Raw genomic sequence first — 17,188 nt, forward strand, 5'->3', positions numbered from 1 at the left:
AGAAAAGCACACCGTTTTCGCAGTGCAGTTTGTCAACGCCCACAACACAACAAATCTCGACTTTCGACACGACGCAGATGTGGCAGCAATTTTTAGCTCCCTCTGCCACTTTATGGGTGGTGTAGCACATTTCAGGAAGTGTCTAACCGCAAATGCCACAGGGCCGCGATCGCACGGGAGACCTAATTAAAAGGCTGCTTTGCATCTTGTAATCTGGAGCAGTTGACCCGGCTCCTGGGGTCATCGCTTAGACTGCCGGCATCACTCCCCGCTCGCTGCCAATTGGCGAGTTCGGAGGGAAGGCAGAGAATGAACTTGGGAGCACAGCTGAACAAATAGGTCAAGTGGCTGCCATGCTCCTGAGAGGGCACGAGCCGGTTAACCCTTTCATTCGCCCGTGCATTACATTTTTGAGCAACGGATTACAAAGTCTCCCCCACAATCCTTTGTTCAGATTAGAATCACCAGTGCAGACCTCATAGATCTAATTCAATTTTTGCAAACCTACTACCAAAAAACCTACAAAAAGGAAACCAAACAGATTTCAGCTGAGCTTACTGAAGTATATGAATGCACGAGACGGCGGAGAACATTTGAACTGTTCCTGTGAAGAACCAGTCTGCCCAGGTGGCCATGCTTTGTTCAACTATAATTCAACATCGATGTTATTACACAGAGCAACACCTACTGCTGTCTGTTTCAAATCACAGTAACTCATGCCATGTTGGACTCAAGGGCTCGCAGTGCGGCGTGGGTTTGGGTCATTGGATACCCTCTAGACACATGACAGAAAACAGATGCGTATGGCAGGGTGGGGTATAGAGTCTTACTCTCAGCTGTGGTGGTTTAGCAAGATGGAAGGCCAGTCACCTGCTTTTCAATCTCACAGCACCGATCCCCCTGAGATATGGCGAGTTTCTCTGGTCTTGATGCGAACATAAGAGTCGATCAGACTTGTAGCAAGAATGTTAATAGGAATATTACAATAAAAGGCACATGTACAAAGCGAGTATCCACTGAAAACGTTTAAAACTAGGGGGCAAGAAGCGGAAACGGAGACGAGGGCTTTTCTCCCGCATACTAGACACTTGTGGACGAATGCCACTGAGTAAGGGCTGAGGATGAATTAATAGGGCAATGGCTTCCAGTTCCTGCACATTAAAGCACAAAAACAGTTTAGACTATATTTAGTAAAACAGCATCCGATTTGAACAAAGGCCCGAGGTGACCTGCGAGGCTGGCGGGCAGCGGCTCGGTTTATCGGCCGTGTTTGGATACCCTCATACACACGTCTGGGAGGCGGCCTGTTGACGGGCATACTTGAAAGTTGGGCCGTTGTGATTTACACTGACAGGCGCACTCTGGCATCCGAGGAGAGCGCTGAGCCAGTCGGGGGCTCTTGCCTTTGATCTTTATTCGCTCCGCCGTCTGGTTTGGATTTAGGGTCTTGCTGAGCGAGAAGCATTTGATACACCTTGAGTGGCCCAGGACCACTTAGATTTTAAAGATGTAGGATCCCTTTTCAAAGAGGGCAAAAAAGCAAATAAACAAAACAAACAAAAACACGAATAGGATTAAAACCACTTCTGTGCTGAATACGACAGATTTAACTGCATCGGATAATGCTGCTAAAATGTAAACTCCTGGAATAAGTGCACCTATATATATATATGCGTGTGTGTGTATATATGCTGGCAGGTTTAATTAAGAGATAAAATACATTTGAAGGGAGCATACCCAAGATTCTTGTTAGTTAAGAGCCAAATCAACCAATGAATGAATTAATTTGATGTAAAGCACTTACCAGAGGAATTGTAGAGCACACAATATGTCTATGCTTTGCTCTACAGAACATGTCATACGAGAGACAAAGTGTGGAAGACCAGACGATATTGAAGGTCAATTTGACGGCCAATGGCAGGACACACAGCGATCTCAGAGCACCACTCAAAATCATTACACTCTCATGTGTACAAAAACAAGTTCTGCAGATTGATTTTGCTTTTGAAACTCGTCAGATTTTAGTCTACGATCCATATATTATTATACCATTATTTTATATGTCAAAAATATATTGCACAAATTAACCTCACCATATATTTTCAATCTATAAAATAAATATATGGATTCCACACAAAAACATATGGAAAATACATCCCATATATTCTAAATATACCAAAAAATTGGCATTTATATATAAATCTATATAGATGATAAAAAATATATATCTATATCTTCTGTATGGGCCACCAACACAACCCCCATTCAGTGTCAGTATTCAGTAAATTCAGTAGTTTAGACAACACCGATTTGCGTGGTGGGGGGTGAAAGTAATTTGATTTTATTTGGCATATTCTCTTGGCTAAGGGAATGACGGTTTGGAGCCGAGTCCAAACCCACAAAAGTGTGAAACTGTGAAACTCCCTGTGCCGCCTGCACAGATTTTTAGGAGCAAAGTCGAGCTTCAGCTAGTTGAATGTCCCGTATGTTGGATCGGATGTAATTTTGGTAAGCTTCGGATGACCAACATCGGAGAGACTTAATCAGGTGATCTGGTATTCCTTTGTGTGCCGTGGAAAAGGACGGATATTTGATTAAGATGATGAACTGGGGTCGAGTTATTATGCATCCGTTTTATCATTGAACAGTGTCCATGGGCATGACTCCTGGAAGTAATGGAGTTGCGTGAAGGGGTGAGAGGCTCATGGGAATGAGGTGAGTTTGGTTTGAATATCATTTCCTGATGGGTCCATTTTATTTTGTTTAAAGGCGAAATTGTTAATCTGTGCGGTGAGGAAGGTAGCCTGGTACATGGAGGCACTGAATGGGGAGAGTCTGGGGAGAGTCTCTAGAATGGAGAGGCTTGAAGGAGTGGACTGATATTTAGTGATGGAGTAAAGTGGAATGATTGTTGTGGAGTGGATTGGTAATGGATCGTTTGTGAGATGAGGTGTAGCAGACTGGTTAAAAGTGTCTGTTTATGGAAAAAGTGTGAGGTGACCAGAGAGATTGTTAATGGTACCGGCCGGTTGATGCTGGTTGATGTTTCCAAGTTGGAAACTCAAAAGGTGAGATGCTCAGAGAAGTCCGCAGTGGGCGGCACGGAGAGCCAGCGAGAGAAAGGCAGAGGGACACAGCCCATGCCGAGTGGCAGTAGGCAGCGTGGAGACCTGGTGCTGGCGTGCTCGGGAGCTAAGGAAGTGGAAGCAGGAGGGAGGAGGATGGGAAAAAGGAGCCGAGATTGGAGTCAGACAGCGGGGGAGAGAACCAGGAGTAGGGCTCTTGGTGCCGATGGATCTGGAGGCAAAGACACGCAGGGAAGCAGGGGAGAGGAGAGCCGATGAACAACATCAATAAGTTTGGGTTCCAGGTGGAGAAAGGCGACAGTGCAGAATCCTTTGAAGTAAGCAATCATCCGGACGAAAGGCAGGAGAGCGAGGAGCAGGTGTGTGGCCGAGCGCTTCAATTATGCAAAAACAACGAATGCTGGGGGTGTGTGTTGATGACGGGGTATTTATACTCTTTGACCGGAAGTGAGTGTGATGACATCTGAGTTGTTTACTCCCGAAATTGATTTATACATTCCACTAAGTTGAGGCTCCAAACAATGCAGAGAGGGACAGACAGGGCCCTGCAGAACGCAATTCAAAACACATCCGGGAAAAACAACAACACACCAAAAAAAAAGCCTGCTGTGGCACATGTAACATGTAAATTACAAGATAAATACATAACCTCACGTGGAGCATCCAGTTTAAGCCCTTTTTAAATATATATATATATTTTTTTAAACCCCGACATACTTATGTAAAATGCTGCAGGCTCCCTGTGCAGCCCATCACAACACTGTCAATTATCTGTAATTTTACATCAGACTAAATCATTTGAATGTTCACCCACTTTAGCTTTCTTGAATTTCTATTTTTACTGTATGTTATTGTCCAGTGTGTAATTTATTCCTAGACTATAAATCTATTTGTGCCCACAGCCAAGATTACAAGACGCAAAGTACTCGGTGGCTCGTAGTGGAATACAGGCAGCCGTCTATTGCTGTTGATTGTATGTGGAAAACAAAGCATGTCATAGATATTTTGTATTTACTAAATGTATGTAAACAGATTACAGAAGTAGCAAACTTTTTGTCCGGCACCACTTTTTTGGACCCTTTTTTAAAATTGTATTCTATTTATTAAAGATCTCAAACTGTTTACAGACATGTTTAAAGGGCTGCACTCATTCTACCACTAACAAAAGGAGTAGATGCATTTTGTATGTATGAAAAGTCATAGTTTTCAATAAAATGCTACAATACAGAGCCGTAACACTATAGTATTGCGTGCTATTCAGTGGGATTACACGAACACGTTAAATCCATCCAGTCTGGAAATAGATGAACAGGTGGAATATTCAATGATTTGAGGAAAAAAACACTAAAAAAACAATGACTGATTAATTGCACTCGTCAAAAATAAGTGTCTCACAGACTCAGTTAAACTTATGACCGTGAGAAATAAGATTTATTGAGCACTGATAAAAGACATTTAAAACTCACATTCGAGGTTGCTTTTTACCTCCCATTCCTTTAAATTGCAATTTCAATTACTTCACATAAAGCTGAGTAAAATATACCAGTGAATCAAATATACATTTTTTTAAACATTCATAAATCTGAGTTAAATATCGGACCTAAAATATTTTACAAATAAGAATGTTAATATTGGAGAACCTGACAAAGTTAAGTGCAAAACTATGTTGTTTTCACACAGCTTTCAAATAAACTGACTAAAGCTTGCTTGTTTAATTATAACTGACTCTTTAAACTGGATTACCAAGTACAAATGTTTACAGCGTCTATAAATTATCTTCCCTTTAATATGAAGCATTTTAAAAACCTTCCCAAACAGCTTGACAATTTGTAAATAACTAACTATAGTATACATGTGTGTAAATACAGGCCCCTTTCAATGCAATTATACAAATAAGATTTTTACTACTCAGTAACAGTCTTGTTTTCCTAAAAAAAACAAAAAAAAACATCAATGTACGCAATATGTTAAGGTTGTTCTAACCTCTGACCCCATTCAATTATCAATATAACCAGGTCAGAATAATTCAAATTATACAACTGCAATAATGGATGTCCCTAAAATGTTTGCGGTGTAAGAAATAGATTTTAGTGGGAATAATGAGACCGTACCTATAATTAGATTGTTTATGTCAGCATCAGATGAACTTTGATTTTGTTGTTTCGTTTTTATTTTTACAATTAGCCTTTTCTCCATATGTAGATTTTTCAAGAAATATGAAGAGTGACTAAATGAATTCATTTGAATCAACTAGCTAGAGGATTAACCCTCCACACAGCTCATTAATAAAACGAAGCAAGTGTGAGATAAACATGAATGGTCCAGTCAGAGGATTGCCATGGCTCCTTGTTTATCAGAAATGCATGTTGTCATTCTACTGCTCACCTGACATGGCACTTTGCCCAGTTGCAAAAGAAGAACGAAGGAATTGCCTGCATTCTCTGAAAGAAAGCGCTAAAAAAAGCGGCTGGTGATGCACACAGAGACCTACAGGCATACAGGTACTACGTGCATTTCGAGGTGCTGTATCATCACTGGGCAACGCACTATGAATTTATGACCATTGTGAGAGTTCACATCATCAAACATTCATTTATAGAGTCTAGAGAACTTTTTTCTCATAGTGTTTTAAGTTCCCTTAACTGTTCTCGGAGAGGAAGTTGTCTACCATGCCGAGGAACATAGATTAAAAAATAAAAAGATCTTTATAATAGCTGTATTCAATGTCTACATTAGCAGACTATATATTTTTTTGCAGGTTAATTAACAAACTTATTTGCGTTCATCTAAACCTTTTCGGAAAACGTTAAAAGAAAAATGCGTGTTCCTTTCTGCGACACCTTTTCGAAAATCTCAGTACATCTCACTAAAAATGAACAAGAAGAAACACTTCCAAGACTGCTCCAGACTCATCTAGCAACACATTCAAAGCAAATATTTAAATATAGAGCTTAAAAAAAAGCAATCGTTACCAACCCTGTTTCACTTTCATAGCTTATATAGCGAAGACAGTGCGTACACTTCCTAGTCAAATTTAAAAAGAACAAAAAAAAAACAAAAACAAATAAAACCCTCGAGTGAGAAACATCGAGTCTACCTTCACGTAAACTAGAGGCAAGAGTTGATTGGTTCTGTAATCAGACAAGAAAAGCAGCATACAGCTAGGTTTAAGGAAGAGCAGCATTATATCCTAAGTAATAGTGCAGTGAGAAAAGCCCGGGATATTTACAGTACTCCCCAAGACACCTGTTAAAACACCACAGCTTATTAAGAGTGTGGGTTGGCGGGGGTCCGTTCGTATTGCTGTTAGACCAGTCGGACATCGTCTCGGTCACTGGGGCTCCCAAGTCTGCAGACCCCTCCTTCGATGGCTAGCGACTGCCCTGCCACGGCTCCCGGAGGAAGTCTGGAAATGTGAGTCTGTGGAGAGAAAAAAAAACGAAAAACAGAGCGGGCCAGTGTTTAGCGAAGGGGACAAACACAGCTGCTGAGAAGAGGATCAAAGGAGGCCCCACTCACTTAACTTGTGAATGCCCTCAATACCTACATCTTCTGAGAGAACGAAAGCCCTGGGGAAAACAAACCCTGGTCGAGTGAGGCCACTAAATAATCACAACTGCGGCCCGGAGAAGAAAAATAGATCTGACATCACACTGGCATTAAAAGGTGTAATCTTTGTTTTTTGCTTTCTTAGGATTGAACTCTGGCCTTTCAACACCCAGGGGCCACATATCACTACTGTGGGCAACATCCAGTGAAACCCAAAAAACACATGGCATCACTCAGAGAAAATTACGTACTACTTCATCATTGTGTGCTATTTATTCCATTTTTTAGAAGGGAGGAGGGCAAACAAAAATAATAAATAAAACTGAATTGATTACCGAGAAAAAAAACAAGTAGATTACATTTAACAATCATTCAAGCACACCTGTTAACCATACACCTCGTATGAATTAAATTGATATCCTTTATAACAAGAATTTTGATTTAGTTTTATAAATAACAGATAACTGCTGCAATCCTCTCTTGCCCACTACCTCCCAATTGGAGGTTTTCTTGCTTTGTTTGTTTTGTTTATTTGCTGTCAAGTACGCTGATGTATCCATGGCCGTACTCACGCTTACAAACATATCTGAGGAAACAAAACCCGGGTTTAATTAAAAAAAAAAAAAAAAAAAAAAAAAAAAAATCAAAACAAATAATAATGATTATATGTTACAGAGTTTGAGCAAAGCAAATTCAAACACCAGACTTCAAAAAAAAGGCCTGGGAGTAATTAAGCACTGCACACCAGTTCCAAACCAGAAATATCCTAAAGCTGTTCATCCGAAGTACAATACTACTACTGCCAACAAAAACAAACTTCAGAAAGAACTGTACACATGTAACAGGTGTTATATTACTGGTGTATGTGCTTTCTTTACTATGTATATAGTTATTTGCCAGGTTTTGTAATGCTGCATTGTCTCTAAATATTAAATATAAAACCACTCGAACCCAAGCAATTATGGGTCTGTGTAATTATGTAGGAAAACCATTCCTGAAACAGAATGACAGGATATAAAGAGAAAGAAGGGCCTTGAACTAGACATAAATGCCAGCTGAGACCCCTAACAGAAAACACTAGATTGAGAGCATTACATTTCTAATTTGGTGTGTAAAAATTAAAAATATAACGCTGTTAATAAAACAAATAGGGAGGAGCTGCTCAGTAAGTGAAGTGAGCCGTGTTGTGGGATGTAGCCATTAGTCTGTCAGTCTCTATTTAGCCTTGGCAAAACACAATATACCCGGCAAATGAGACAATGGCCTTTAAAATAGACACTGGTTGGCAAGAGCTATCCCAGAGCAGTGCTCGTGCCTTCCGTGTATATATATATATATATATATATATATATATATATATATATATATATATATATATATATAAACATGGATAATCGTTTCACATTTGTTTGTTTGTTTGGTTGGTTGGTTGGTTGGTTGGATGCAGATAATTAAGAGCATTTAGTGATGGTAGCACATCAAATAAAAATGCTTTGGTTTTGTGTTAAAAAAAAAGAGGAAACGGGCTATAAAACAATTGCCATTAACCAATTCTGTATTCTATTTAAAAAATAAAAAAAAGCCTAGTATACTTGATTTGATGGTGTAATATAACCAATTTAAATGAAGATGAAGGAAAAAAATAATAATAATTACATGGACAGAATTCATGTAGCTTCTGGACAATGTTATTACATGCACAGGGCAGCTAAAAGTGCTGTAAAACATGATGGATAATCAATCAATTGCTCAATAATTCTAAAATATCTCAGACATATGTCCAGAAGCCCTTTATTTCAATGCTCACAATCAAATAGGTGACCCTGTGATTACATTATAACAGACGATCTGCTATCAGCAGATTTTCAATAAAAAACACAAGAAAAGTCATTTGTAGCACATAACCCCAAAGTCGCAGTATTTATTTCAAATCCTCTTTCTTCTGAAGACTAGAGAGCCCTGGTGACCTAGTTCTTGTCACTGGCAATTAAAATTGTGACTTTTTGGTTCACAGAAACCCAAAACCCCCAGGGATTACACTAATTCTATCTCCCTGGAAAGCAGCCAGTAAAAATTGGCCAGGACAAACTACAAATTGAATGTAGCACTAGTCCATTCTGTCAGTAAGTCCCAAGATTAGATCAAAGTCGTCCAGAGGAGATTAAAAGAGTAATAATTTCTCCCCTGTATTGAACACAAAACCTCAAAGCTTCATTCAAATAACACAGCATGGAACTAATACAGGTCCCATAAGCTAGCTTTGGGAAAGCAGCTATCATTAGTTCATTTCCAAGGAAACAAAAACACGTCAACAAAAGCAGCTCAAAACAGAGAGACATTGATCCAACCTCCCCAAAGCAAAGGTGGCATTATTTACAAATCACGTTTAAAACTATTCTGCTGAACCATCAGCTTGAATGAGTGATTCCATTTCTGCCAGGAGCTGACAAAGGGTTATTCAGTAGGATTTCTTTGCATTTCAGTCTCCTTTCTATCACATTGACTAGAACAAACTCTCCAGTCAACCTGCTGATGAATATTGTACACAATTGTGGGAAAACAAGGATGTAATTAAGTCCTGCTTTTTGGCACCCAATTAAAAGGATCTGAAGGCCACCTGTTGTAAGCAAGGCCCCTGTTGGACCAAAGAGTCACAGATATTTTGACAATGGAGGAGGGTTGCCATTTATGTGGGTAGTCTATAAGCCATTTATTAAAGAATGAAACCGAACAGACATACTTTTCGACACAAATGTAACAATTCTGCAAGAAGAAAGGAGGTTAGAAAAACTGGACATTAAAAACATCAGAAAAAACTACCAACTCATATAATGTTCAAATAAAGAGACATGTCTGTTTACTTACAAGAAGGCAATGGACGGGCTAATTCAAACTTTCATTTTTATTTTGTAGCTGATATCGTTGGTTTATTGACTTTGGCACAAGATCCTAGCCCTTAGGTGTGCACTTCAGGAATGACGTCCTACAGCTATTTATATGTGGTGGGAATCCAATTAGGCAGCTGGTGTTTTCAGATACACAATGTCTCTTTTTAAAGCAGATTTAAGCCACAAATTACTGTTGTAGATACTCATAAAATGGGTGCTAAATGCTGCAGTAATTAAAATATAGTGAAGTGCTGATACAATTTGTGTTGTTGTTTTATGTGCCCCTCCTTCAGATGCTGCTCAGACTAGATACATAAATATGTAATGTAGACGACTAAAGTAAGGATAAACATTAAATGGCATTTTTACTTCCATTTCTGTTTGTACAGAAAATGTCGTGCTTTTTCTCTCCTAAGGGCAATGGTGAAAACGGTTTGCTGAAATATTACAATTATGTAGCCTTCACTTCAGGTTCTGTATGGGCTCTGACCTTGATTAAAATGATTAGCATTTAAAAAAAAAACATTGTCTTTAACACGATATATTGTGTTTGTGTATATTCTGGTCTGGAATACTTGTAATATTTTCATTGCAGAAAAACATGGATTTTCTGTAAAATTGGGTAACACTGCCCTACAGCGACTCCTGCTGGGGAGACAGCTTGCAGCCCAACTGTATTTAGAAAAACACAGACCTGCACACTCATTCGAAAAGAGTAAACAGACCTTTATAGATGCAGACATGTGGCTTACTTCAGTAAATATGCACTTACACAAAACTCAAATGCATTACATCTATCAACTGTACATGTTCAAACAGTAATGCACTATAGATCAATCGACAGACAGAATTCAAATGAGAGATTATCATTGTTATTTTAATAGTACAGATTAATTGGAAATCTCTTCACTCAATACCAGTACCATGTTTAAACTATTGAGTCTGATATGAAGTATATTAAATGACAGAGGGAATTCTGCCCTCCACATAGAGCAGTGTTTCATGTCATTCTGCTTTACATTTTAGAGCCCTACTAATCCTAATACCACTGGAATGTACCAGTCGCTTTTTCTGTACATTCACCACTTACATTACAGGATTCAGGATTACTATAGGTTACAACAACGATGCTGCCCAATCATTCAGATAGGGAAGCAACATTTCATATTCTCTGAATCTAATCTAAAAAAGGCACTGAATCCCAAAATTGGTTTCTTCACAAAACATGACACCTGGATTGTTGCTTGATCAACATTGAAAATCATTTTTAGTTCTATTTTTGTATTTTGGATCTGTGTAGTCTTCATAATGTTTTGACATATTATGTGGAGAAGCTCATTAGCTTGCCAGCCTGCAAGTCACAGACACCTTTAACCACCCAAAAATAACCCTTTTGTATGTGTAAGCAGATACTGTGCTTCTATTTTGGTACATCTGGTTCACAAAACACAAAGGACTTCTTTTGTCTTCTTTTATTGCGTCCTTTCCTCACCTTGACTGTTCTTGTGCATTTTCCATTGGGTTAGCAATAACTCAGTAATGTTATATTTGTCCTGCAAAATCTTTCAAATAGCCTTGCCAGCTGAACTGCATTCAGCTCATTTTTAACTTCGCTCACCTAATGCAAAACCTAGCAACCAGATTAAATAAAAAAAGGTTTTTAATTCCTGGAAGACATGTACCAAGAACAGCCAAGTCACAGCAAACCTGAACGCTAGCTGACCCCCCGGGGAGGCCAGTAGTCCCTCTCTGCAAACTATTTAACTGCTTTCAAACAGTTCAAGGGTACAATAACTAGCTATAAAGCAGTTAACAGGTCACCAAATATCTGCCCATATCAAACTCATGCCCCAAACAAGTGGCCAGAAAACAGGTGGACTCCCTCCCCCATACAGTCTCAAAAATATATGAAATACAAAAACTGAAACACCTTACAATTAATGAGAATATTACAACCCAACCCTTCTAATGAAGACCCAAACTAAAGGTTAATACCAGCACTACTGTCTTTCACTTTACAGTCTCATAACTACTTCTATCACTTGGCCAAGCAAGTCTTCCCAAATCCCTTTTTTGTATTTTTATTTGCACTGTTCATTTTTTTTTTTTTTTTTTTACAATTTTAATATATTTACTGGAGCATAAACAGTGAAAACAAGGAAGTATGTGATGCCAAATTCATTCTAGCCACCAGTGGAAAGACTTCCTCACATATAAAAGTATTTTTTGGTTGTTGTTGCTGTAGAAAGAAAATAAGAATCACACCAGGAAATGTATTTATTCCTTGTTACGAGAACTTTGGGCAGAGTGCTTACACCTGGGCATAATCTTTTTTTAATTCATTGTTTAATAAAATATACCCAAGCAGGTTCTGATTGAAGGAATTATTTTTGTCAAATAATATAGAAGATATTGATACTGATGTTCAGAAAGGGCATCTCTATGCATAATGTCCATGACACTTCTTGGGTGAACCATGAAACCTCAGTCACTGTATGAACCGTCTAAAAGAAATGTCAGGAATTCATCAGGAATTCTAATTTTGTTTCTGGTATCCTTTGTTTTCCACTGGAGCAGTACAAAACATCATGTTTAGCCTAAATGTTTCCACACTCCTGTACTACTATACAACTTTTGTGAGCTTCCTGAGAATCTGAATTTGAGAACCTTTCAGAAACAGAAATATAACTCCATCTTGTTTTATATATGGAAGGCAGAAAGAACTCGAAGGATATCCTGCAATCCTCACAACCCCATGCCAAGGCCATGCTGAGATGGACAAGTACAAATTATGCCATCTGCTGAGTAACAAGCAGAAAGCCCACCACTGCTTCTAAAGGCCTCAGACCACTCATTACACACCAAAAATTAAAACAAAAAACATATGATTTATAGAAAAGGAATACATGAAAAACAAAACACAAAATAACAAGAAAAAAAAACAACAGCCAAATGTTTTCAATATTTGAAAAATGTTTTCCTGAACCACAAGCTACACTTGTAATTCCAAAGCAGCAGCACGTCTTCAATTTGGACTCGCTCAGAATACAACAAAATTCCTGTCTGTATGACAGAACAGATTATTTTTTGATCAATAGAAGTCGGCAGCCTAGGCATTTGTGGTTTCTCTCTGGAAAGCATTTGTGGCCACAAGCTCAAAGAAGTAAGAAAGGAGAGGGATTAACTCCCTTCAAGGAAGGTCAAAAGCATAATTTAAAAGTGAACCGAGAGGAGCAGCTGTGTCTGTCAGCCTGGCAGTATGGAAACAATGTACGCCAGATGGCCAGGAACGGGGCTTGTCGGCAGACAAACCTTCCATGCATTGTCTCATTCGTCTATATTTTCATAAAATGTGAGATTTGCTCATATTCATTAACAGGTGTTGAGAAGTAACGGCAATATGGTATTTGCGTTCATATCGCGTTTCCGGAAAACTAAAACAAATTAATGTTTTAACGGCTAAGTATATACAGAGTTCAATTTGTTTTGTACCTTTTATTACCAGCTCCTATAACATCAGTACTAAATTCACAGACAAGGACTGATGTTAAAACCTGAAGTAGTTATACTTGGGTTTTGGACCGGCTGTTTTTTCTCTTTGGTATCCAAGCTTAGAAGAGTGCAAGTACTAGAAGCAAATTAAGCCTTTATGAGCTTCAGGGATACTGAATATCAAATCCTATACCCTGAGAGATCTGTAAGGTTTATGTTAAGCTTTTGATTTTTAATACCTCCATTGTATTTACATACATAAATGAGAGATCCATATTCTGGCTATAAAACTAAAAGAACCATAGGGGCTCCGGTTGAACAGCTTGAACTGAGCTCGGAGTGCATGCTGAGCACCAGAGCCTGATTCGGGGATTCGGTCTGGGCTATGCCATTAAGAACCTGCGCCCGGGATAGCCAAAGGGATGGTCTACAATCGGCATAACCTGCTGGGGTGGGGTTGGTTTAGATCAGGCTTTTCTTCAGTTTGCCATGCCACAGCAAACCCCACTGGCTTCTGGGCTCTGAGGAGTTCTCAGTGATTTATCAGTGGGAGCCGCGTCAGTCCTCCCCTCTATTCCTTAGCTTTGCTTTTTGCATTTTGGGGTTGGCAATGTGGAAAGACCCTGAACGTCATTAAATAACCGTTCAACAGAATTAGCTCATGGACACACCCATATTTTCATAATGTATATTTCATGAGAGATGACAAGTGAGCAAATCCAAAACTCAACTGAACACCTAACCACCGCTCTCCTGACTTTTCACTTGAACGACACCTATAAATCAATATAAGTGGTACAGTATACTAAGCTATCGTGTAACTAGATGATTTAAATGGTGATTGTGTGCTGTTGACCATGTGCCTTAAAATTTATTTTTCTGCTCACATTTGTGTTAATGATTCCCAGTCCTGCCACCCTTCCAAAGAAATCATGGATCTCTGAAAAGGATTTTTTTTTTTTTTTTTTTTGCCAAATAATACAGCAGGTTTTTATAATATTCCTATTGAGCCATAAATCCAATGTAAGGGTATCAAATTTTACTTTCAGATGGTGTAAGAGGAAAAACAAAAACTTGAAGGAGCAGATCACTGCAGGCGAAAACATCCAGGGAGATTTATTATTGCCATTTTGCCGGTTTTTATTATTTTTACATTGATTTAGCTTTACGGTAGGTCTCAGAGACATCTTTTGCTTAAGCACTGTTGGAAAGATACACACATTAGGGTGCGCAAATCTGTGGATTTTACAACCACTATAAAATACGAACAAATATTAATCACAGTTCTTAGTAAATAGTCTTGCGGGTGTAATGTATAGAACTCCACTCCTGCAAGAAACAGTTTTATTTCACAACCTGTCTCTTTAGGAATAAATCAATAAATGTGTATATCTAGATTTATTAGTTGCAATTAAGAACAGTTTTTAAGTTACTGACAATAGAAAGGATTGTCCTGTTTATTTTCTAATAAATCTTTTCATATGCATATATACCTCTTTTTATTATAGTTCTAGCTATAACTGTTTAGGCTATTATGTTTTTTCATTACTGTCCAATAAAAGGGTGACAATTATGAAGTAATTACCATCTGAAGATGCCAATTTACAATAATTTTAGAGTGGTACACCTTGTAAATTTAGGTCACACCACAAATTCAGTGCAACCGTTACCAATTTTGCCACTTTCATATCCAGGGTGAAAAAAGAAATAGGGTTGATTTTATGTTCAGAAACAGTTTTTTCTTCTGCTATTGTTTTTCTAATAAACAGTCATTAATTCCACAACATTTTATATTAAAGACATTTCAACAAGGCCTGCAGTTAGTCTATGACTCACAATGAAAGCCATAAAAAAATCAGAAAATTATACTTGTTCTGTTGATTCAACAAAATCCCTAACTAAACATTAATTATGAAAAAAAACATAACATTTTAAATTAATGTTGCCCTTTAGCACTTCTTGTTGAAATTGTAAAACATAACTGTAATTACCATTTAAATTTTTTCAATACCACTAGAAACCTGAGATGTTTTTTTGCTATGGAAATGATAGCTTATGATATGTTACTGTGCGAACATGCCTGTACACATTGCCCCCAAGTCTACTTACAGGCATTTCACAAGAGCAAAAGGACTTTATGTTAAGAGATTTAGTTTTTTTATATATATCTTAGAACTTTGAAGTTGGAACAATGTGGTCTATTTTTATGTGAATTATTTATACATAAAGTTTATTGTCCAATAAAATTTCAACTCGTTCATCAAACTTTTTCCTAAATGTTCTACATTTAATCATTTTCTTAATGGCTGATGATTTGTTGAACTTGGCTTTCTTAAAAAGTCAACACATTTGTGAAAAGGACTGCATTAATATTCAGCTTTTTGACCATATGGCAATTATTTATTTTTTATAGAAAGAAAAAAAAATTCATAGTTGTCAAGAGGAAGGGTGACACATAAAGGGGCACATTTTTAAAATGAGACAGAAAAACACAAAATAAATAAGGACATTTTTAAATTATTTTCTTCTTGATTGGCATGCAATGGTTTTGAAAGGTGAGATTATTATTTTTTTAAACAGCTGGTTTCACAGACCTCGACTACTCTTATCTAAAATAACTTTGGGTAGATGATGACTAGTGCTAAGCTGGGTCTGTGAAACCACTCCATTGCATCCTCTGTGTGTTACCAAAAAAGCGGCACAATAAAATAAAATCCAAGATGGAAATACAGTGAAGTCAGACAAAGGAAAGAACAAAAAAAAAAAAAAAGCTAGCATTGTAAAGGGGGTTAGTATTGGGTGGTAAATCTGATTATAATCATAATTTCTTCATTCCAGCCATTGGACATTGAACCTTCAGAACTCCGTCTAGAGACACACTATTGTGAAGCAATGCTAATTCCAGAGCTTATGGCTCTGCTGGATGCTTATTAAAAACTCACCTTGGCTTTGCCATCCTGAGCTGACATGTACCCAACACACATGCTCTCTGTTGTATGGCTCCACAGGAACTCCACTATAAAATGAAACGCAAACAGAAGTATATATTACACATGGACATTTGTGGAATAATCCTGTTTGAGGCTGCAAGGCATGAACTCACTAGAGAGCAGTTAATATCTGTGTTAAATACTGGATATGTTGAATTCTGCAAAAGCCGTGAAATAACAATTCAAATTTAGACCATTAACACAGAACCAAGAGTGAACAACATGCGGTTCACTTAACAAAACAAAACTCCCTTCTAGTGGAGCAGTTAACCAAAATTGATTGATCGATTTAATAAATAAACAAAAAAGGATTATGTGGATATTTCGGATTGTTTTTCAATAAACAAATTCACGTTTTTTAAAACTCTAACTTGCCGCAGCATTTCAAGTTGGATTTAAAGGCTAAAACCGCATAACATATAAAGCCCCAACAGCTGATTTGGGTTAGCAGTGTGCTATCCGAATTGCCCAATGGGAGTATAAAATTCAGAATGCTCTTCACTGCTCTCTGCCGAGTCGTTTTTCTCTGGGACTAGCTCCACTTAAATAGACACACTTCATCTCTAAAAGTATAGGGACATCAGAACATATGTAATAGTGTGTATGTTACAAGAACAATTTTCACAAGCTTTAGAGGACTGACCTATGAAATACTGTGTGCTTCCACCTGAGGGTAGTCTTCATAAAGCATCAAGAGAGGCTGTACTCTGTACCTCATCTGCCACACACATCTTTTATATGGAACAAAGGTTAGGACTCCTCGCTAGGTGGCTATGCATGCTGGCGATACACACTGGCATTCATAGTACTCCTCACAAAAACCAACAGCCCTTTTCCAGAACACCGCAGAACTTCACAGAGCGCATCCCCATTGGTTCATATCCACTTTCAATGGGATCATTGGCTTGGGGGCAGCTCCACTTAAGGGAGAAATAACAACTGACCATTTAATGGGCGCGCTGTTGCTTTCAGATTCCAAGCCTACAAAACACATTTCCCAGGTTCCCACAAAGGCCAAGAATTCTGCGTTGGCAGAACAACAAAAATACAGTGTCACTTCATTAGCGGTAATGTATTTTATGGCCGTGCGTTTGTTACTATCCTGTTGTTGCACATAATAAATTGTGACAGTCTGTCAGCTTATGGAAATGTTTCAGTTAAGTAACAGACTTCAATCCAAATT

General features: G+C 38.1%; 1 protein-coding gene across 2 annotated transcripts in view; it reads right to left on the reverse strand.

Annotated features, from left to right (window-relative positions):
* Positions 1–4,489: 4,489 nt before the first annotated feature.
* The window catches only part of tasp1 (taspase, threonine aspartase, 1), a 39,163-nt gene continuing 26,464 nt past the window's right edge, over positions 4,490–17,188 (reverse strand). For both annotated transcript variants that reach the window (XM_066696640.1, XM_066696639.1), the window contains exons 13-14: positions 15,958–16,031; positions 4,490–6,506 (exon numbers count right to left, since the gene is read on the reverse strand). In XM_066696640.1, the coding sequence (XP_066552737.1) occupies positions 6,393–6,506; positions 15,958–16,031 (188 nt within the window). In that variant the 3' untranslated portion in view covers positions 4,490–6,392. The remainder of the gene's footprint in view (positions 6,507–15,957; positions 16,032–17,188) is intronic.

The sequence above is a fragment of the Amia ocellicauda genome, chromosome 23 (assembly GCF_036373705.1).
Source record: "Amia ocellicauda isolate fAmiCal2 chromosome 23, fAmiCal2.hap1, whole genome shotgun sequence".
NCBI lineage: Eukaryota > Metazoa > Chordata > Actinopteri > Amiiformes > Amiidae > Amia > Amia ocellicauda.